Source organism: Sabethes cyaneus, chromosome 3 (assembly GCF_943734655.1).
Source record: "Sabethes cyaneus chromosome 3, idSabCyanKW18_F2, whole genome shotgun sequence".
Lineage (NCBI taxonomy): Eukaryota > Metazoa > Arthropoda > Insecta > Diptera > Culicidae > Sabethes > Sabethes cyaneus.
In genome coordinates, this window is record NC_071355.1 from 100,741,477 (window position 1) to 100,764,337 (window position 22,861).

General features: G+C 37.0%; 1 protein-coding gene across 4 annotated transcripts in view; it reads right to left on the reverse strand.

Annotated features, from left to right (window-relative positions):
• Positions 1–684: 684 nt before the first annotated feature.
• The window catches only part of LOC128742240 (uncharacterized), a 131,290-nt gene continuing 109,113 nt past the window's right edge, over positions 685–22,861 (reverse strand). For all 4 annotated transcript variants that reach the window (XM_053838535.1, XM_053838533.1, XM_053838534.1 and 1 more), the window contains 5 exons: positions 16,895–16,943; positions 6,170–6,460; positions 5,928–6,106; positions 2,641–2,844; positions 685–2,579 (listed from right to left, as the gene is read on the reverse strand). In XM_053838535.1, the coding sequence (XP_053694510.1) occupies positions 1,926–2,579; positions 2,641–2,844; positions 5,928–6,106; positions 6,170–6,460; positions 16,895–16,943 (1,377 nt within the window). In that variant the 3' untranslated portion in view covers positions 685–1,925. The remainder of the gene's footprint in view (positions 2,580–2,640; positions 2,845–5,927; positions 6,107–6,169; positions 6,461–16,894; positions 16,944–22,861) is intronic.

Here is a 22,861-nt window from a genome sequence, read left to right on the forward strand (position 1 = left end):
TAGTAAAAATAAAATGTTGGAATAAAACAAACCATATACATCATAAAACCTTAAATTAGGTTACGCTGATATTATAAGAAAATTCAGAAATGTAGCAAACATAATTCCAAAATGTATTTTTACGGTATTTCAATATTTTTCCAAGCTGTTTTTGTTACTTAGTTTCATGCATTATTGTTATTCATTCCATGTGACTAAAATGTGATTATGAACCAAATAGATGAGGGTGGCCATCTTGCCCCACATTCCCTTAGTTTTATCTTTTGTACGACGCTATTGTGTTAGAATGTCGTTGGTAGCAAAAAAGTGCTTTTTTTGTTACCAACGGGGAAGCAGTCCCACAGAGACATAAATATAGGAGATAAAACTATACTTTCTTCAGCAATATTGTAGATAACCAATATTTCTGCAATTGCCCTAAAACACTTTTTCTGTAGTTTCTGATCAGCTGGCGTGCTGTAGTCAAAAGAAGAAAACCGAGAGACAAAGGGTAAAAAGAACAAATCAAGCCTGTCGATGTAACTTTATTTCATTCGGCTTATTTTGAACGAGTTATATCGCTTACTTGATGTTGCTGACAGAATACAGAATACTATCTTTTCGTTCCGTCGGAATACAGAATAAGGCTGTTAAAGTAGTAGACAAGTGGTTTCGAAGAATTAATTAAGCTTTAAATTAGACCTTAGTATTGCAATTTATAAACAGTTTAATTTGAAATTTGTAGTTTTTTTCAGCAATTAAGTTTAATAGCAGTTTTACAGGACTACCTTCTTTTGTTTTTACATGTATATATTAAACTATGCTCTCTAATCGAATATCAACAATTTTAATGTACATTTTTCTGCATTGGTATAGTTTAACTTTTATCGCGTACCAAGTTGCCAAATTGTTTTCGCACATGCAAAAATCCAAATGACGTCATTACGATAGGTTTTTGGTTAATAATTTACAGATATGAAATTCTTATTATTGTTGCCAGAGCAATATTTGTTATTGAAAATGAATTAACGTTGCGAAAAGCACTCCTATTATTTTTCTTTATTATAAGTATATTTGTTCCTGCCTTTTTCGTCTTTATCATATACAATATGCAATACGCAATTTGCAGGTGTTGTATATCCACTATATTTTTGTGTAACTCTATTGGTTTCACTTATTGCTACCTCTGCATCATTTAGGTTTGATTTAAATAAACGTATCGAAATAAGTTTGGTTTCGTCCAATTTCGTTAGAAGATAAACATTCCCTCTGCAGAACGATAAACTATTCACTTTTAAGCTTCGTTTTCGTCACCTTTTGCTCCCTATTTTGAAATAGTAGTGTGAAAAATAAAAATTGCCTGCAGATTTGCGATTGTGGATGTTTTGTAAGTCGCTTCGTCAGAAGATGTCGAAAACCAAATAGTCTCTCCTTTTAAACGCTTTTGGGTTTTGTACTTTTCACCATTATATCAATTTAAATAGCATATCCCATTCGAATCTGTAAAAATCGGAGAAATGCCTCCTATTATCCACAATAGCGCGAATCGATCAGACCAAAAACGAACATTTAGCAGCAGTTCAATCACAACTCTCGACAATCATTGCGTTTCAAAATATTAGATTCGTTTTTTGCTCAGTGTGTATATTGATAAGGCCTTCTATGTGCATTATTTGCAGCGAATTTAGTTTTCATTTATTATCGTTTTATGTTTGTCTATGCTAAATTACAAAATATGGCGTAAAAGTATGTTACATCAACCAAAAGGACATCTGTATTGAGTGCTGTTATAGGTTTGGTTACTGGAAAATACAATTGTGAAGAAATTTCACAGCTGTGCAGTTTCCAAGATTGACGTGGATTAAGCGCGAAACGAATATGAACAAGATGAGAAATTGAAAAGTACGGATTACGGAACAGCTCCAACCATGAAAAGTTTTATACAATTATTCGCTAACCAAACCAATCTCTCTTTGGACATTTGCTGTTAATGTATCACGAATGGTCGTTTGTTTATTGTTTAACATATCTTGGACGGGAGAATCATTGCCACTGTGATCGACAGGGGATTCCACCAAAGGATCCTCATTTACGTCCGTATTAACCTGGTCAGCAGGTGGTGCATCGCCAGCAGCATAAGGATCTTCATTTTCGTCCTCCTGTTCTACCTGTTCAGTCTTTTCACTTGTTTCGCCTTCTTCCACAGCGTTGATGTTCTCCTCTTCGGGATCTCCAGCAGGTTCTTTCTCTTCCTCGATGCTTTCGTTACTGTCCATCTTCGCCTGGCTTAGCTTGCTGGGAGATTTGAGCAGTCTGGGGTCCGTAGCTCGTAGTGATTCAGAGTTCCCAATACCATCTCCCGTGGGTCGTAGAACCAGGTAGAGCAAAATGTCAGACAAGGAAATAATGCCTATTACTTTCTCGTTCTCATCGACCACCACTAGTCGATGCACTTCTGCTCGAACAATTCGTTCCATCACCGTGTACAGTGTTTCGTCCAGTTTGCAATTCTGCACTCCCTCAAACCAAGCATTCCGATGTTCGTTTGCAGTTTTCAGAGATACGTCCAGATCGTTGTAGGTCTTTTCAGCTGCCAGATTCTAGAAAGGAAACATCAGTTGATTAACGAGACGAATAGGCCTGCTTGGGAAATCAACTTACAATGACATCAAATTTGGCATATATGTCTTTCAGACGTCCTTCGGCGTCAACTATCGGCAAAGCAGATACTCGCCGATCCACAAACTTGTGTAGCGCCGTAATGATGCTGGTGTCCTCTGTTGCGATTTCTATTTTGTCGTAACTGCCAATACGAATTTCACGAAGCGTCTTTTGCATGTATGATGGTTTCGGAAGTTCATTAATCTGAAGGGAAACGGGAATATATTAAAATAGAATCATTTTGAGTTAAGTCGTAACGGAAAAGTCTGTCTCATTAATGTTTTATTGCCTCTTAGGTATGAGCATCTTCTGGGTGCAGACAGCAATCATAAATCACATTTTCTTCCCCAGAAAGCACACCGAAAAGTAGCAATGTTTTGATTTTTGATCATTGTTTCTACTTTTGACACACATTCTACGTTGTAACCTTTCCATCAACTTCAAAAGATCACTAAAAATTCGGATGGATCGCTGAATTTGCTATGAAAATTCATGCTTTTTATTGCAAATTAGGTGCAAACTAGCTTCCTTGAGGAATATCACTGCGTGACATACAGCAAACACAGAAAATTTGTTACTTTTTTCATTTTCTCACTAATTGTGAAAATGTTATTCAATCGGATGAATGATTTGAAAAATTTGTTTTACTATTTGTAAAATAAAATCAAAAACTATACATATACAAATGTCTATACATATAAAAATGAATTTCTGTCTGTCCGTATGTTCTTTATAGACTCGGAAACTATTGAACCGATCGGCGTGAAAATTTGCATGCAGGGTTTTTTTGGGCCGGGGAAGGTTATTATGATGGTTAGAGACTCTAAGAGGGGGGCTCCCATACAAATAAAACACATATTTCTGCATAACTCAAGAACTAATCAAGCAAATGAACCCAAATTTGGCATGTGGGTGTTTTTGGAGTCAGGAATTTTTTCTATGGTGATTTGAGATCCCTCTCCTCTTTAAGAGGGGGGCTCCAATACAAATGAAATACAAATTTCCTCATGACTCGAAAACTAATCAAGCAAATAGAAACAAATTTGGCAAGTGGGGGATTTTGGAAGCATGAATTTATTTTATGATGGTTTGAGACCCCTCACCCCTGTGGTAGGGGAATAAGGACTCTCATACAAATGAAACAGACATTTTTGCGTAACTCAAAAACTAATCGAACTCGAGAAATTTTGGAATCTTCCATAAAACATTAGTCAATAAAAAGACCACCAAAAACTATCTATAGTAACACTAGATGATTCAGGCCGCCGTCGGAAGAACCGGCCACCACCACTGTCTAGGTTTATTTGTTTTCCTAGGTCTACTGACCTCTATTACTTTCCTTCAGTTGGGTCCGAACGAGCGACAGTGAGTAAGGAGAGAATCACCCCTGCGCAATGGTATTCGGCGAAATGTTGCACAATCACGGCGAATATTGTTATCTGCTTTATTTTATCTGGCTAAGCAATGGGGGCAGTTGTTTTCTACTTTACTGTGAGGAAAAATTGCAAATTTATATTTTAAACTACCCATGTTTTCATAGTTACGTTACTGCCAAAATGAATCGTCTATGGTTGAACTCCTCATAAACTTGCAAAACTCGAGATTGTGACAAAGGTCATCCGAGATTCACGATTTATGTACAACACAGGTTAATTTGTGGCAATTCGAAGTTTGTCGGGTCAGCTAGTGTTGAATAAAAATCTATTTTCCGTAGAATAATCGTGGATTTCAAAATTATCAACATATAATATTACTCATATGCAGATATGCAGATGCAAATATAAGTCGTAGCTCAATCATAGAATTTAATGCAACTACATCCATTTCTATAATTTTTCTAGTAGTTAAACATACCACGGGATTAGGGCATGACAAAAAGCACCCAGACTTAATACCGCGCATTTATTTTTTCACTGCGATTGCCTTAAAGAAACAGAAACTAAAAAACAATAAAAAAGGCATTAAATGATGCGTGAGATGAAGGATCTAGCAGTGTGTCATCTAGGGCATTTAATATCCCACTACTTCATACGCTGCTTAATATCATCTCGGTACTATTTAGTACCGAATAGTACCGAGATAATATTAAGTAGCGATTCTTATACCAGTCATGAAGAAGAAAAAGTAAGTACGATAATTAGATGACCACAGTAGGTTATCTTGTAAATTGACCACGTCTTCCATAACAAGTTGTTTAGTACTATTCAACCCTCTCTGTCCCATGGTAGCACAGGTGCTCTATGACTTCCGATACTAAAATTGACCGATGAAATGTTTAAGGCATTTAAATATGGATGTTTTGAGTTTATAACGTAGTAAAAACATTGTTTAATAAGCTGTAGAGTTGTGTTTGACAAATTGTTTATTAATAGCTTTTTCACATGATCAAAAACTGTAAACCACCAAAACACTCCTGGGACAGAGAGGGTTAAAAATATTAAATATTAAAAATTCATCCGAGTTTCGGTAGCCAGGCGGGCAAGCATAAATTTTTTGTGCTTACGATAAATGTCTCGAAAAAGAAGGAAAAACTAAGCTCTTGGATAAATATATAAAGAAATCTGAAATACTATAGAAGCGACTATTAAAATTGTGAATCATCGAGAAAAATTTGAAACTTAAGTAAAATATCATAATAATAAGCCAATATTGATGTGACAATGTTTTTAACTGAGCTATATTCGGAGGCATAATTTCTTCTACTATTTATGACGAAATTTAAGCTCATTTGACGGAACACGGAACTAAGCATTTTTCTGAACGATATTTAGAACCTAATCGATCAGGTAAGTAAGGGACTTGTCTTTGATTTAAGTATGTTTTCTTAATTTTTTTTCAATAAAACCAATTATTTTATGCAGCTCTTAAGAAATATTTTTTAAGTCAACGTTAAATTTTACAGTTTTTCAACCCCGCGGTATTAGAGCAAGTCACGGTAGATTGAACACAAAACTTGATTCAAAATCCGGTAAACCACAGCGAAGAATGTGCCTTTTAATTGCGGACATTTAAATGTTGCGCATATATGTAGATTTCAAGGCTTTAAATATCAAGTACACTTAATATAAGTGTCTAGGCAACGATGAAAACAACATAATCTAATATTGATATGTGTAAATTGTTATTTGTACTAAAAGATAATGCCAAAATATCTACACTGCATTCAATTTTATAACAATATTGCGTCGAAACACACATGGAATGTTTACAGTTTTTTCTCTACGGAACACAGGAAAGGAAATATAAAAATATCATCACTTACGCTTTTTGAAAAATAAATTACTTACATATAAGAATAGGAATCTAAGTATTCGTTTGTGAGTTAATATGTACAACACATTTCCGGTGAGCGGATCAATCACTGGCAACCTATGGATTCGGTTGTGAATAAGCGTTTTGATAGCGTCGTACAACGACGCGTCCGGTCCAATACTAACTAAATTTTTAACTTCTTCCTGGAGAACACCTGAAAGCATACATAATATTTCAGCTATATTTTTCTGAGCTACCTACCTAGTGATAAACATACTTCTCCACGTTTCTAATTTATGCTCCTCCAGTTCATCCATCGAAGAATTGGGCGATTTGTAGTACATCTTAAGAATCTTGATGAAATCGGTAATTGTTAACATGCCGACAAACTCTTGTCTCTTCGAGTCCCAAAGCGGCGCTGCCCTGACGCCATTGTAGACAAGTGCGTAAAATGCCTTCTTGACGAGTAGCTGAGTATCAAATACGACTAGCTTGGCTGACGTCGGTACCAAATCATAGCACTTGTGGAATCGGAAGAACTTTACGAAAATCTGCGACTCGTCCTCTTCTGTTATAAACAGTAAAATAGTAAAGAAATATTTAGTTACCGAACAACCTAGCAATGATTGCATAGATAATTTTTTCTGCACCAACGACAATCTATTTCTGCTACCTTTCTTCAGTAAATTGGCCAGCATATGCTTCCAAGCGCTGGAGATTGCTTCGAACTCTCGGATGCTCTCGAGCGGATAGGTTTCCGTATTAAAAAAATCGTGATCACCCGCACCGAGAACCAACCGACCGGCGTAGTTGGAGTAAAAATGCAACGTTGGCCATGGCTGTTGGGCATTCCGCTGGCGGCCCGATAAGCCATAGCGAAGAGCACTTCTGCGATTACTTATTTTCTCAAAGTGCGGGTTAACATAACATACTGCATTGGAGAAAGCGGTAACAAATACATGAACACAAACTTATGTTGGCGAATATTTTCTAATTATGGTTCTGGGAAGCGAACTATTTAGACATTGAACATTATAGATCATGATTCGTTTGTAAACTGTCTTGTCTTGTGTTAGTTCTGCAGGGTGTGTCACCTTAATCTGAGCCAATGATTTTTTTTTAGATTTTGATTTAATGCGCTAGAAATCGATTCAAAAACGATATCAACTATGTTCTGTCGTACCCACCCCGTTGGTACGACACGCTAGGATTTCAGCGTAAGAAACATCTATTTTCATTCCGCTTTCACCAAAACTGGATAAACTGTTGTCGACGTTGTCGTATTTTCACTCATTCAACAGAACAATATTATATGATGTACAATATATTCGAACCCGCAAGAATATTCAACAAATTGTACTAAACTGCATAAATAATCTTAAACTGCCATCATTTGGTACAGCCACCATTAAGTTTTGTTACCCGATTTAACATTGCTTTAGGGTGAACAGGCCATTTATCGGGTGCCATTGCCAGTGATGTCGGTTACGCAACAAATATATGGGAGATGACAACCGTGCCATCCCGTTATGTCGTACTACATTGAAATGTGTGAACCAGTTGAAGTTCAGCATGAAAATTGACAGCTATCATTGAGCTAATCTCTTCACAGTAATTGGCTGATATAGGAGTTATCGCATATCCCTGAAAAATGGTCTGGAAAAATTGCTGCTCTAACAAAATAGCACGAAATGCCACTTTGCACGTAAAATAAGATATTTTGAGTGCTAGTAAGTGCACAATGCACAAATAAAATTAATTTATTCAAGTTATTAATGCTATCTCGGATTTCAAAATACCATCGAATATTGATTTTCGACTTCTAACAGTCGCCTCCGTTTTGATGGGAAATGTTATAGAATTGTCTGACACCTTGGTTTCAATATGGCGTCATACATCGATATTCGACAGTTGACAGTCGTCTCGTTCCGAAAAAAGTTAATATTATGGGGGTTTTTATGCAATATATTAAATAATTGTGTGTCATCTTGGATTTCAAGATGGCGTAAAACATCGACTTTCGATATCTAACTGTTAAACAATATTGAACACCTAAAAGCACCATATTCGAACACCAAACTAGTTACAAAATTAATATTTTTTTTGCTTATTGTCCAATTTTAGTGACGAAATTAACTGTTGCCAGCCCTGGTTTAGAAAAATGATTGTTGATATGATTGCTTATCGTATTTTATTTTGAAAAAAAAAAAAAAAAAAAAAAGAAAAAAAAAAACATTGTTGATAAAAAAGTTTACATGAGAGTGGCAACTCAATTACTCAATTTGTAATTTTAAATTCCAGATTTTTCCCGATTTTTCTGGTAAATTTTTGAAAAATTCTTGGTTTTTTGAATATAGCTCAAAAGACTCTACAAGAATGAAAAATCTAAATCTTTTCTGTTCAATATTATGCTATTGTAAAATGTTTGCGGAATGTGGCCACAGATCCTTGCTCAGAAAGGCAAATTCACTTGATTGACAAGTTGACTCAATTGGAAAGAGAAGTTAGCTGCCTATAGCTCCAAATACTGGGACTACCTGCTGTCCAAGGGGTCTCGCGGCCTTCATAAGATAGGATCGGATAAATCATTAAAACTATCGTTGCCTGATTCCAAACACGGTGAAAACCAGGATTGAACGGGTACGAATCACACCGGCTAAGACAACAACGACATGTCAAATTGGAGAGGGCTGTTAAGAAGTCTTGTAAACGGTACAGCCAGGGCCAGGGTCAACTAACTAGCTGAGGAGGGCGAAAGGGCCGCTATCCACTTATTGTAGACATTTGTTACCGCCTTGCCTTAGTGGTGTTGGAACCAGAATGCCACTCAACGGTAGAGCTGACCAGGTACTGATCGACCGTACAAACTAGCTTAACCGTTCAACTGAACATTTAAACAAATCTTCCGAGTATTAAATGTCATAGACCAACAGAATCAGCAGCGGTTAATGCACTCAGCCCGTCGCATTAACCGCGTCAGCCTAAGTTGGATGTTCCGCAGGAAGTAAGGAAGCAGACTTTCAAAGTTTGCCAAGAAATACATGTTTTGGCAAGCGATCTGCTCATGTGGCAATCGGAGTGCGCTGTTCGTGACTACCGGGACTGTAAATAGGCAGATCTATCTCAAGGAGTGTCTACAGAAGCATCTGCTTTTTCTGTTGAAGCACCACGAGGGCCCTACGATCTTCTGGCCGGATCTAGCTTTATGCCACTATTCAAAGGATGTCCTGGAGTGGCGTGAAGGCAACGAGGTCAACACACCAGAAATAAGGCCCATCGTAAAATATTAGACTATTATGAAGCAGGCACTACGGAAGCATCCCAAGGAGGTAAAATCTGAGAAAGACATGAAGAAAAACTGGGTGTCCGTACAGAAGAAACTGCAGCCAGATGTTCTACAGAACCTTAGTTATGAGTGGAGTTAAACGTAAGGTGCGAGCATACGGTAACGGTAGTGAAGTTAAATACAACAAATGTGCCAAAAGCTTACTGATAGGCTATATTTTATTGTCTGAAAGTTTGAAAAAGATCGGTTTTTTCCGTGATGTAATTTGATGAGGAACACCCTTTAGAGAAGTTCCTGATAACCTAGTCTATCACATCGTCGTTCAATATGAGGCGGTTTCGTGCAAAGGTCTGCACGACGGCTTCCTGTCGGATTCTATCCAGCACGGACAGCATAATCCGTGTTCGTAATATTTGAACAGTACTTGTGACCTATACTGTTTACATCGCAAACTTTCTTTCCACACGTTCTCACGGCAAAACGAGAAAAACTAAAGGAACGTAGAGAAAAGAAATGTCGATGAATCATCCGCCGTTATGGCTTGTAAAATGCTGGATATGCTATGCGGAGAAAGCTTGATGATCTTTGCGACAACTCCAAGGCAGTAAGTCCCACAGTCAACGTCGCAAAGACCAAGTCAGTGAGAGTGAACATCAATAATCCCTTCAATTGCACAATAGCGAGAAAACAGGTTGAGGAGATGGAGTTTTTTCATTATCTTGGTAGCCAAACAACCCCAGATGGTCGTACCAAGAATGATAATAAACACACAAGTCATGATGGCCAGCGGTGACTTTTTGGATCTTGAGAATGTCCGGTGCATTACGACCCTAATACGAATTTCCAATTTGAATGTGAAATCCTTTCTATTACCTGCGAGACGTGGTGTGGCGTATCAGTGGAACCAACTATAGGTCCTCGTTAATCGTTGCTTGGGTACACCAATTGGGCTTGGTGACCTCACACTTGGATTACGAATTCGGAAATCAATTTCAATATCATCAGCGCCAGCTAGAAACAGAGATTCGGAAGCGTAGGTGAAAGTGGATCTCACATATTTTGAGGAGAGGAACGAACGAAATCTGCGGGAAAACACTCAACTGGAATCCGCAGAGAGAGTAGAAGAGGCAGAGGCTAATATCGGCGTTGCCTAGGCAACTGTATTCAGATTATTGATGCGAACCTCTGCTGACGACAGATGGAAGCCACGGCAGATGACCATTGGGAACAGTTAGGAAACCAGAACCAGCGGACATGGACACATGAACAATTAAGGCATCAGTAAGCATCTGAACACAGAACAGAAGTGGAAGTCCGAACGATTCGTCGATCAAAACTGGTAACAGAGTCTTTTTTTTTTATTTTTCTTTGGGAAGGTTTTCGCATAGAAGCATATAACAGCAATATAAACAGTACGCTCGCTGCCAATCGCATCGCATAGCAGTTTTCACATACTTTCGCGTGCATTCGTATGCGTTCGTGTTTTCGTGGAAAAAAGTGACTCGCTACCGCCAGGTTCGCTAGTATCTGTAGAAAGTAGCATGTACGTGTTTGGATTTCTACTTCCACTTCTGTTCTGTGATCTGAATCTTTTTCCTGGTTTTGGATGAAAATTCCTGGTTCTTCCCGGTTTTTTCTAGTGAAATAAAATTCCTGGTCTCCTGGTTTTCCTGGTTTAGTTGCCACTCTGCTTTACTGTGGTTAAACTTTTTCGAAAGTCTGCCGTACCACCGTTCTACGTACCACATTCTATATGTTTAGTGGGGTAATTAATAGTTAGTGTGGTTTTATTTCATGATGTCTTGATGAAGTAAAGACGTTAAGGAAAAACTTACTTTTGTAGTATGCAAACTACATACTTTGCCGAAAAAATTGGTAAAGCAACAAATCTCCAAATTTAGTAAAATAAAGTGCTGACTCTCGGTTCCTAATTAATCAAGTTTTACTGAGATCCCGGAAAACATTATTGACACAAATATTCCGTGTGCGTTCAATATATGATCTCGGTTCAAATATTTAAAATGGCAATATTTTTAATGATAATTAAAGAAGATCAAAGATTTACGGGGCAATGCCTTAAATACGACATATTTGGCGATGGTAAATCGATATCTATAAATCTATATATTTTCATATTTATAATACACAATACTTTCTTGCAGATTTCTGCTTATTATGCCCAAACTAAATTACCTGCGACCAAATCTAAGTACATCCGTGATAACGCCGTAGGAAAATCTTTGATTACTTTTAAAAGTAGCAAGTAGGGTAATGCCGTTATCGTCGGGCCACTGTTATGGTCGGGCCACCAGGATTTTTTCAGTTTTAGTAACTCGTGATACGTGTATACAAGCAATGTAAAACTTCTTACTGTGACAGCTAACTTTTCACAATATTGTGAAATTCAATCGTGTATTCAAAACACGCGTACTGAATTCACTGATTGAATCAATACAAAAAAAGTTTTGCAGGTACAGTTAACTTTTCTTCAAAAAAAGATTCATGAAATGCAATTATCGGGATAAATATTGAAAATTTATTAAGTGAGTTGTGCTCTATTCGAAGGATATTGAAAAATTCCGTCCAGGTAGGACGTAAGGGGATAAGGGGGTAAATGCCACAAAAGCGCTTATTGTAAAGGTCGGCCCACTTGTGTAGTCATGGTTGGGCCACCATAATTTTAAGCACAGAAGCGCAATTTTTGCTAGAGAACGTCAGTCGCGGGAAATGTGATGAAATAAAGCAACATTAGTAAAATAAAAACCTAGATTGTTGTTGATTTTTCATTGCAGTAGTACACTTCGGGAAACGCGATTGTAGTAATACTGATTTTACAAGATTACCAAAAATTTCGCAAAGATGTTATTACAAATAGGATATTTCTACCTATAAGGGCCGTTGCTCACGAAATTCATTTTTTTGATGTCTCTACATAGAATTTCAATACGTATTTCTTAGATTAAGAGCGGTGGTCCAATCTGTACAACGTGGCCCGAGTATGACAGCATTTTTTGTCTTCACGTAAATGTCTATAACTTTATTATTTTTTAAATAATCAGTTCAAGATTTTCCAGAAATATAACTTATTCTTAGACCTTTTCAACGATATAGTTAGATTTTAAAAATTATTTTTGAAACGGAAGTTATGGGCGAATGTCAAAATGGCGGCCCAACCACGACGACATTCCCCTACATATAATATTGTAAATTGAAAATATATAAATTTTTCACGACTTGCAATAAAAATTTTGCTAAAAAGTTACTGTCGGATTACGACATTTTACTTCAATGTTTCTCCAAATTCTCCGCTAATTTAAGCAGAGTGTCATTACAGTATTGGTTATCGAGTATCTCATTGGGAAAATACTCGGTGGAAAGATGCTCAGTGTGATAGTTGCTTGGATTTACGAGATCTCGGTGATTCAATGCTTTACTGAAATTTCTAGTTGTTCGGATCTCGGAAATTTATTTTACCGCACTCGGTGATAAAATTTCAGTGTGTACAAGGGTTCTGAATCAAAATCGTATAACAAATAAGGGGTAATGACGTGATGATGTTATGGAATTATAATGAATATAAGAATTGATGGAAATACTTTCAGATCTTGCGCTTGATGCTGTCCGCTTTCGAAGAGCTACTACTGCTAGTGGATATGCGGTTGCATATACTACAGCAACCGCTGCAGGTACTACTAGTACAACTGCTAGTGCTGCTAGGTGTGCTAGCAAGAGTTGTTATTGTGGAATTACTACTGGTGGCGTAGTGATAGTCATAGGTAATGCTACTCTCGCCGACGATTGACGATCTACTTTCGCTTCCATTTAGGCAGTAGTGTTGACAGACGCTGCAAGTACTGCTACAACTATTACACGGACTATTCATTCCTTTTTCATTAGTCATTTTCTTCTATAAGTAGGAGGCTGGGTCGCATCTATTATGATAATGGATGTGGATGAAATAACAACTTTGAATCACAAGCACTATGGCTGCACAAAAGAGTTCTTGTTTGATAAGAATGTTCTGACTGCTTCAACGAACGTATTACATTTGAGAGCAAGCTGAAAGTGGCCAACACTAGTAGAATGCAAAAAATGCAATTAAATTTGCTAAAAATATATTACGAAAACAGTGCATTGAAATTATTCAGCAATTGCATTTACAAATAAATTAGAATGCAGAACCAAAAGCGGCATATATCTCTCGGGTTTTATAAACAGGCAACATAATGGAAGTTGTGATCGCAGATCACTTGCGTTATAAGACAGTGACGCTGATCAAATAGCTATTGACGCCGTCAATTGATGTTATGTCCTTCATGTTGAGAAAATTCGCAATAAGGAAAAGAGAAGAATAGGGCGCTCGTTTTCATCTTAAAATGACGAGTCTAAATGACGATTATCGAAAAAATGTGGGAAGTAATTCCCATTCGCACAACCACAAACTATGACGTTTTCGCGTATGACAAATGCACAAATGTCTGAATATTCCATTTCATTATCGGTGAAATTCGTTTATCGGTTTGAAATCGCTAGCCAGATGTGATGTTCTATCGTAGGCGAAGCGTCACAGTCTGACTGTTTTGATGAATGTCCAACGGTGGTTGGAAAAATTAGAAGAGGGGTGTCAGCTGCTGTCAAGCCTCCTTTATTTTTAGTCTTCGAAGTTGGTATTTTTCGCTTCATGCTGATGGTTTAGTGTTACTGGATAGGCATACATCAACGAGCAAAATTCGCATGAATAGCAGAGAGAACATTTTCATCAAGCTAAAGAACGTTGATTGCACAATTATAGAGTATTGCGAGTTAACACGACTAAATGACATTTTAGCAACATCGTAATTTTCGGTGATGCATTTGGTTAGTCCAAATAAGTTGTCAAAACATTCCAGCACATTGGGCTTAAGTTACAGAAAGAGAACGCAAAGTAGTACGTAGGTGCCGTCTGTAAAGTTCTACACGCGCGAAACAGAACTACTTTAATCTTCTGAGACCGCGAGATATAACCGAGAGCTCTCCGTTGGCGCGATTAGATTGCGTTGATTCCCGAAACGATTTTCATTCCCCGCGAAAGTCAAAGTCAAACTAAAGATAATCTTGGGTTGGGCGAGCAAACGGCAAATTTTTTGCTGACAGTTCGTCCCGAAGAAGGATACGTCATTCCTGAGTTTACCCCCACCCACCGACTGAGAGTAGCATTTTCCCTCGCACTAGTGAAATCTAGTGTATACGAGACGATATTTCCACGAGATGTGACAATAGTTGGTCACCGCACGATCGTTGGCCGAACTTGTTCATCAAGGAAATCTTCACGCGAATATCGCGCATGGGTAAAAATTAGTAATTTAGCTTTGTGTGTGTTACGACCTGTTAGGGCAATTTACAAAAATTCGATCGTTATACATGTGGCTATAAAAACAATGAATATTATATCGGTTGCCAAATTTTAGAAGATGTCTTCGAATAATGTACTTTCTTGAGAAACTTTAATTATATATACATAAAAGTGCGCAGCAGTTTGGGCAAACAAATCATTAATCAATCGAATGACCATCCATTGACAAATTACCCTACCTCTAGTGTTGAGTGCGGAAGGAAGCTGAGCTAGCTGGCTGATCTTGTTTACATACCGTTACGTTCGCATATAGAATCACAAACATATTCACACGATAAAATAGGAAGTGGTGTATAGAGCACTTCGTGCGCATGCGCCATGCACAATGTGTGAAAAGTTCTTGTAAACGCGGTAAAAGCGGTATACATTAGCACGTCGGCTGCGTAAACTGTGGCGTTTTAATATTACATAATAAGCTTTCTGCGCAAAAGTGTCAAAATGACACTCTGCTGGTTTTATCTGCTTCAATTGTTTCCTAACAGGAATATATTTCTTTTATAATGAATGTGTCATGATCATTTGACTATCCAGGTAACTGGAAAGCATCCTTTTATTTCAAGTGTGCGTTGACTGCATCCCTAGTTGTTGTGAATTGGCATTCAAAACTCTTTACGAATTCTTGTCAGTAATTTGTTTGTTACTAAATATAAGTAATCAGCTGTAAATAATCATTGTTAGAATTATAAGAGGGTTAGCGGTAAAGTAGTCGTATATATTGCCAAAGTATTTTTAAGCAGCATTCAAGGTGACTTAAATGTTAATAAGCATTGCATTTGCACTTATGCTTATTGGATACCTGGGCAATAACAACGTAAATAAGATTTACTATCGTTTCATATGTTGGCGACCAATTATTGTATTCTAAAACTCTTTAAAGAGATGATAATGCAGAAAGCAATCGGTAATTCATGTCATGTTATGTAAAATGAACATAAAAAACATCGCTAAACTCATCAGTTTAGTGTTCTACAAGGTAGCAATACTGGACATCGTACTTCACTATATTTTTAATAGCATGACAGAAACTTAATTGTACCAAAAAAGCCGTTTCCAACATGCAACGTATGTTGAAGAATGTTTTTTTGTAAGATTTTTCGCATATACGAAAACTGGCTCGGCCCCCGGGGTGTTGTTAAAGGAGAATTAGGCTCGGTTGATTTACAAAATGGAAACGGATTTACAAATGGTGGATTTATAAAATTTAAACACACAGCATTATCATTTGAAATATATTTGTCGTCTTGATACAAGTGCCGTAATTGCACAGTAATCGCTGATTACTGCAACGCAGCTAGCTCATGATCTACCCTCAGCACCCTTAGGTCTTCGAGCAATACTTGTATACTACTCCGGTTGCGTAAAGTACTATCGGAACCATTCTTAGTACCTCTTCGAATCTCCACGGCCAGCGGGCAATAATTTACAATATTGTGGTACGAAAATTAAGCAAGTGAGCATAATTGACACAACACTTACAAGGTTCGCAGTTCGTTTCCCCTGTACCAAGCTAAGGGATTCCCGGATTGAAGCAGTTTACAAGGGCGCATACTGTTGCCGGATTCGTACCCACCTTGGGCCCAATGATTCGCCTGTCTTGCGTAACCCTTGGGCCACCATCAGCACCCGTTCGACATTGACGAAATACTCTTACTTGCTTATATACTTAAGCTAAATAAATATGGTCCATGGGGTCAATCCTGGTGTACTGGTTAGCATTCATGGCTCTTAAGCCGAGGACTTTTAACTCCCCGCAGACTGTAATAAAAATGATTCAATATCTTAACGAAACACTTTCCTGCTATCTTTGCGGAGGAACAGATGTAAATATGATTCCTAGAACAACAAAGGTTAAACAAACGTTCTTTTGCCATTCACGCTTGATTGCAAGGGACGTGATCGGCGCAGTTATTGTAATCAATTCATCAATAGATAGAGTTACTGAATTTTGCATAATGAGAATGATGCCCAGTTATTCCCAGTTCCATTGATGTTTGCAATCAGTTTAGCCTATGCTAAGGTCAACAATGAATGAAATATAAATTGTTATTGTTAAACGAATCGAGCGGACCAACACACGTTAATTTCATTCATCATTTTACAACTTCCATCAGCCGTGGTAAATATCACTCAGGCCTTACCTTATCCTTATGTAACTAGGAAGTAGCAATAAAAAAACATGGGCTTTAAATTTTCGTTGCAATTTTACTCCATCGTAAAACCATATATAAAATATGTTCACGAACATACTTTTGAACACTTTTAGTTGAGATAAATTGGTGCAAAAACTCATTTTCAAATATTGAAAAGTAAAACTATTTCCTTACCTAAATCAGACAAGTTGACCTTCTCCAGGAACGGATCAGCGACAGGGAGCTGTAAAAAGATAAAAGAAAACGTGCAAAGCAGAAAATTAGTGTTCTGTTGCCAATTGGTTTCGAAGCGTGATATTTTGACAGATATATGTTCTTTGATGTTAAATAAATTCTTAAATAATCAGGAAATGTAAAAATGGTTGTACAAAATGAGACATTTTATATGCTTAAAATTTATAGTGTAGAATTACATTATTGTTGTTGTTTACGCTGGACGAACGCCGGAACATAGTCTTTCGCAGCGAGTAGCTGAATCGCGCGTACCACGTTGGTGAAAATCGGTAACCGGCATTATTTTTGTTGTTGGGAGCATTCGGTAGCGAGGATGATAATGGGCCGGGCGGTTGTGATGGTGATGCTGGACTACTAATAGAACGATTAGTTCTATATTGATTTCTAGCTGTAGTGACATTGCTTCCATGATTGGAAAGTAGCACGAAACTATTGCGATTCGAACTTAAATAAACTTGAGCAGAATGGAGGTGCTGTTGCAAAAGTGCAGGATTTGGCGCGGATCCAGTCGAATGACGTTGGTATCGCTGCTGCGGTAGATCTTTGGGTGATGGAGTATCAGCTAATTGTTGTATCGATCCATTTACATGTCGACTTTTTCGTATTGTAATTGGACTCGTTTTTGGGGGGATTCTGAACTCCGGAACGCTTGGTAATTCCGGGAGACCGTTGTTCATGTTTGATGCACCGATGATCTCATTATTCGATGCTTTTGAATGGCCCAGAGGAGGTAAAATTCGTTGTTTTGCAACCGACACGTTTGAAACCGGTGGCGAGTTATCGAATAAAGAAAATCGTCGAAACATTATCTTATCACACGATATAATATGCGTACTGCAGCACTTTAAACCAAACCAATGACCCGCATGGTAAGGAGTTTAAACAAGTGTCGAATTCTGTTTACTTAATCACGACTCATCGTTCTCTGCGAAAACAATCGACACATTAGAAACTTGTTCCTTTTGTACTTTTTGACACTATTTCGTTAGCTCAATACTCTGATCGTTGACTACTGGTTACCTTGTCAGGCATAGCAATGCAGATTCCAAAAATTAATATATTCTTTGATCCTCTCTTCGCAGACGTGAATGATATTTATTTATATCGGTAAATGTTTGTTTACAGAATTAGAGTAGAAGCAAAAGGAAACACTATACACACATCCATCAGTCGGGGGACCTGCCAATTCAGTCTGCGGCACCTATACAGACCGGCAAAAATACGGTATATAAAGCGTACCGAAAATCTACAGCGCATTTTCGAGCTCGTAGCTCTCGAAGAAAGAAAAAATGCACATCATGTCGGCACGTTCGACGTTTAGCGCACACATGGTTATCACATTACTGAGTAAGTTGTATGTTTTTAATGTTTGCATCAACGATAAGTATGTCTGCGGAATAACCAATCAATTTACAAAATCTATCATTTTGCCGAGAGTATATTGGAAAATTTTTCAAAAATATTTTTATGAATCAAAATGAGTTTCATAAGTCAAGTAAAAACTATCTGAGAGTGAATGTAGTACACCTTTCTGACATAGATTCTCGCCTTATCGAACATATCTATGCGTCTGGTTGAACAAAATATTGGCGATATACGGAGCAAGCAAGCAAGCATGTGCCCCTCAGAAGATTTGAGCCAGCAAAAGAATATTAATTCACACCAAAATTGCTTTTTCGATCCAGCAAAACGATTAGCTGGTTGTAAACCAGCAATGAAGTTTTTCGCTGAAATCCAGCAAATGATTTAAATGTCAATGTGATTTGAATGAAACTGTCATTTTATTTTTACTGTATCATCAGCAACTCGATTCATCTGTCAAAAGTTACAAACCACGCGAGGTAGAAATTAGTGTTGTTATTGTCAATTGCCAGGAAAATTGTACCATCCAAAGTGCGATATCACTCATAAAAGTGCTATTTTGCATTAAATCGTTTCGGTATCTTCGGCGCACTTTTTCGTTATCTTCCAAGCAATAAGTGCGCCGAAGATACCGAAACGATTTAATGCAAAATAGCACTTTTATGAGTGATATCGCACTTTGGATGGTACAGTTTTCCTTGCAATTGACAATATTACTTTTCAAACTAATAACACATGGGCGAAAATTGCAGTCCATTGTTGATGGATGAAAACTGTAGCTTCGAAGAATTGTTAGGTACGTTAACTGTTGATATTTTGTTTTGCTGGTAAAACCAGCTAGTGTTCTTTTACTGGATGGATTGCTGATTGCTGAGTAAAATTTTGCTGGATTCCAGCGATAATTGTTAAGTGTGAAATTATTATATACAGTCTGTTTCGTTAGTTCTTAAAGATTTCTGCAGTTGATCATTGTGTGTTGCATTCGAAACTGCATGCATGCATTTTTTTGCTTCTTGCTAACCAGCAGTTTTTCAGACATAACTCCGGGACAAAAAAATAACGCTATCGTAAAGTTTTCACCAAAAGTTCCACGACATTTCGCGTTATTCGAGGGATTGCTGTATATGTGTTATGGTTTGTATCATATAGTCGCTTGTTATCTGCAGATAGAATGCACATAGCAAAAAATAGAATCGACAAGATTAAAATATATGCCGCAAGCTCATCATTTGTTGAGCCTATAGGCTCATATTTAAAAACAATTTTATTAATAACAACATGCGCGCATATATTCAGTAATTGTTAAGCTACGAATTGATATTAAAAACTTGTATCGAGCAAATAGTTTCAACATTATTCCTGAATATTGTAGTCTGCCTCTAAATGGGATGAAATAAGTTTTCTGTTCTAAAATGCTTAGGAATAAAATTTCATGAAATTCTAAGATTTTTCGGCTCAATTTACACGATAAAATTGAAAAATGCCCAACACGTTATGTACGCATAATAGAACGAAACAAGCTTTCCGCTAATTAAGACAATTGGTTTAGTGACCTAGAGAGCAACATTTTATGGTTCCTCGGCAAAAAAGAGCAACAAATAGCATTAACGCTCATTGTTCGTAGAGCAAAGTATTATAATTGACCTTTGACATCCGAGAGTAAAAGCAAATCTGTGCCGAAAATTTACGTAAAGTTCACAATATGAAAGAAATCGGTCAAGCTAGATATCGTAATTAATATTTGCCTCACTCAACAGAACAAAAAACCGAATATGTGTACAGTCAGTACACAATCATGGGTCACACACAATTATGGGTCCTTTCAAATTGGACTGTCTTACTTTTACTTTATGGATGAACATTATTACGCATGAGTAGCATTAATAATTTGATCAATCGTTGGGTAAATTCAAATGGAAATTAGCAGCTAAAGCTAAAAATCACTGATGAACTGACATGACACATAAAAGAAAATCCTTTAAAAACCATCGTCCTACACATTTTGTTAGCACGCTAGCACCCTCTGTTATGCATGTTGCGGAGTAGCTTGCATTTGCAGGGTTTTATACATTTGTATGGTTTTATACTGAAAACTCGAAGCAACACTCGCGGTGTGGCCATGTTGCGAAACATGCTTTTTTGAAAAATGAGTGGTTTTTGATTGGACGATGGAATTAACGCGAGTGTCTCGTCTGTTTGTCTGTGCTTAAATGATCCATAATTGTGTTTGACTCAGGCTACATGGAAATGAAAATTTCCTACTATGTGGTCTGTTATACCGATGGTTCCTGGTACGGAGTGATTCCTTGTATGAAAACAAAAAAAATGGTTTAAGAATCAAGCAAAACTTAGTGTTGTCCTACGCTTCTTCAGATCGATTGTGCTGTTAAACAAACGTAAAAGCAAAATTGGAATTCAAAATTCTGCATGCGTGGAAAACGAAAAGCTTAGCGTCCAGAAATGGTGCTCATAACAATTAACGGTTCTCACATTGAATACAAAATTTTATTCTGGATGCCAACGTTACGACAGATAATGCGGGGTTGTTTTTTCTCGAAATGTCGTAAAAAATATACAAATATATACAATCATCTCTATTTCGAATGTTGAACCTGACGTGTCTACTTTGCACAAACGAAAAATATTTTTTGCTTGTGTATGATACTTTTCTTGCATTGTATTTCGTATTAGATTGTACACAGAAGACATTAACGTGCTTGTTCACAATTTTTATGGGAATAATATAACTGAGTAAATTTGCGCAGAGCACGATACAGAATGAAGTTTAATATAATAATTGCTAACTTAAAATCATTTTTATCAGTATTTTATGTTCCCAGATAAGCATTATATTCCCGTGATAATACTGCTAATTTGATCATTATATACAGATAAATTGAAACTTAAAATACAGGAGTTCAATACTAACTGAATGCGTACCGATTTCAAGATTTGCCATGAAAAAGTCTATCACGCAAGTACACAAAAATGGATATAGTTTATCAATTAAACGTAACCGTATTGCCATTTAACTAGGTACCACTAGGAAACCACTTCCCATTTTTTAAAAATAATCGACTCAAAAAATCTAGGTATTGACCAGGTGCTTCGACGTTTTGAATTACGTATAGGATAAACAGATAGTTTATACATAGAATCTTTTGCTAGTCTACAGCCGGTCTAATGAACACTTAATTTTATTTCGCCCACTTCATACTGATAACGACAATTACAGTGCCGATGCGATGGTTTAAAAGATTTTTTTTTGTGCCATTGCTTCGGAAAACAAATGAACCACACACGACGCTGTTCATTAGGGTGATTATTCCAAGTTTATACAGAAATTGAATCTGGTAGTAAAATTTCTATAGCACCATAGTTCTTACAAACGTTGTGAATAGGGCATTCTATATTTATTTGGCAAATCACAGTACAAGCAATACTTTAAGTAGAAATTTGAAAAAAAATCGAAAAATCAACCTACTATTAGGTTCAACTACGTTGTACAAACGATTCGATCGCAATTTTAGCTGTACCACCCGTTTAACGGTACAGAAAGATAACACAGAGGCAGCAAAGATAATTGATGGTAATTTGAAGATAAAGTTCGGAGCTAGCTGAATTCGGTTTTTCATGTAGCGGAAAATTTGAAGACCGTACAAAGTTCGCACTGCAGACAGAATGAGGGACAGTTGCTAATCACTTTGAACGAAGAAGTTTCTTGGTTAACACATTCGATTAAGATTCGTTAAGTGTTGATAATTAGCTAAACAAACAATTGTACGCAAGTTTCTTCACTTGAGAAATTATACACAAGAACCGGCATCGATCTCACCGAGGTCAATCGTCTCGAGAGTATTGCAATACATAACATAAGATGTGCCATAGTTGAAAGTTTCAAAAGGAACAAATTTGTAAAAATGCTTTTCGATTCTTCGACTAATTTTTTTTACACAAGCGTCATACGACTGCATCGTTTTTTTTTCATATTTACGATACCACCAATAAAAAATATCAATAACACATTTGTTCTTCGACTGATAAAAACGTATAGCAGCTATATCTTTATATTTTGCACTATCTATCTTCACACCCACGGTTGAAATTCTCCACCGATGAACACGTACGTTGTGAACTGAACACTTTCTAACAATTACACACTAATACGTAACTAAATACTATAAAATGACATAAAAGTCGGTATATTTAAAATTATAAATACACAACAATACTGTTGTTTAGGCGCTGCCGAACGTTTTACTATTTAATAATCTTAAATGCGCTTCAGCTCGTTTATTTACAGGAAAATGCGTCTTGAAATATGCTAGATTCAAGCTTATTTTGTTCTTGTCCCCAGTCAATTTTACCGCTTAATGCTTTGAGTCGCGAAATCGCAAACGGCTCAAATGGAACTGCCGCTACGCGAATTGACAAGCGATGGGACAGAGAAAAAAGAGCATGAAATATAGAGTGTCTGGGTTATTTTCACCTTAAGTATGTTTTTTATTTACATTTTTTAAACATAGATATATGTGAAATTTTTTA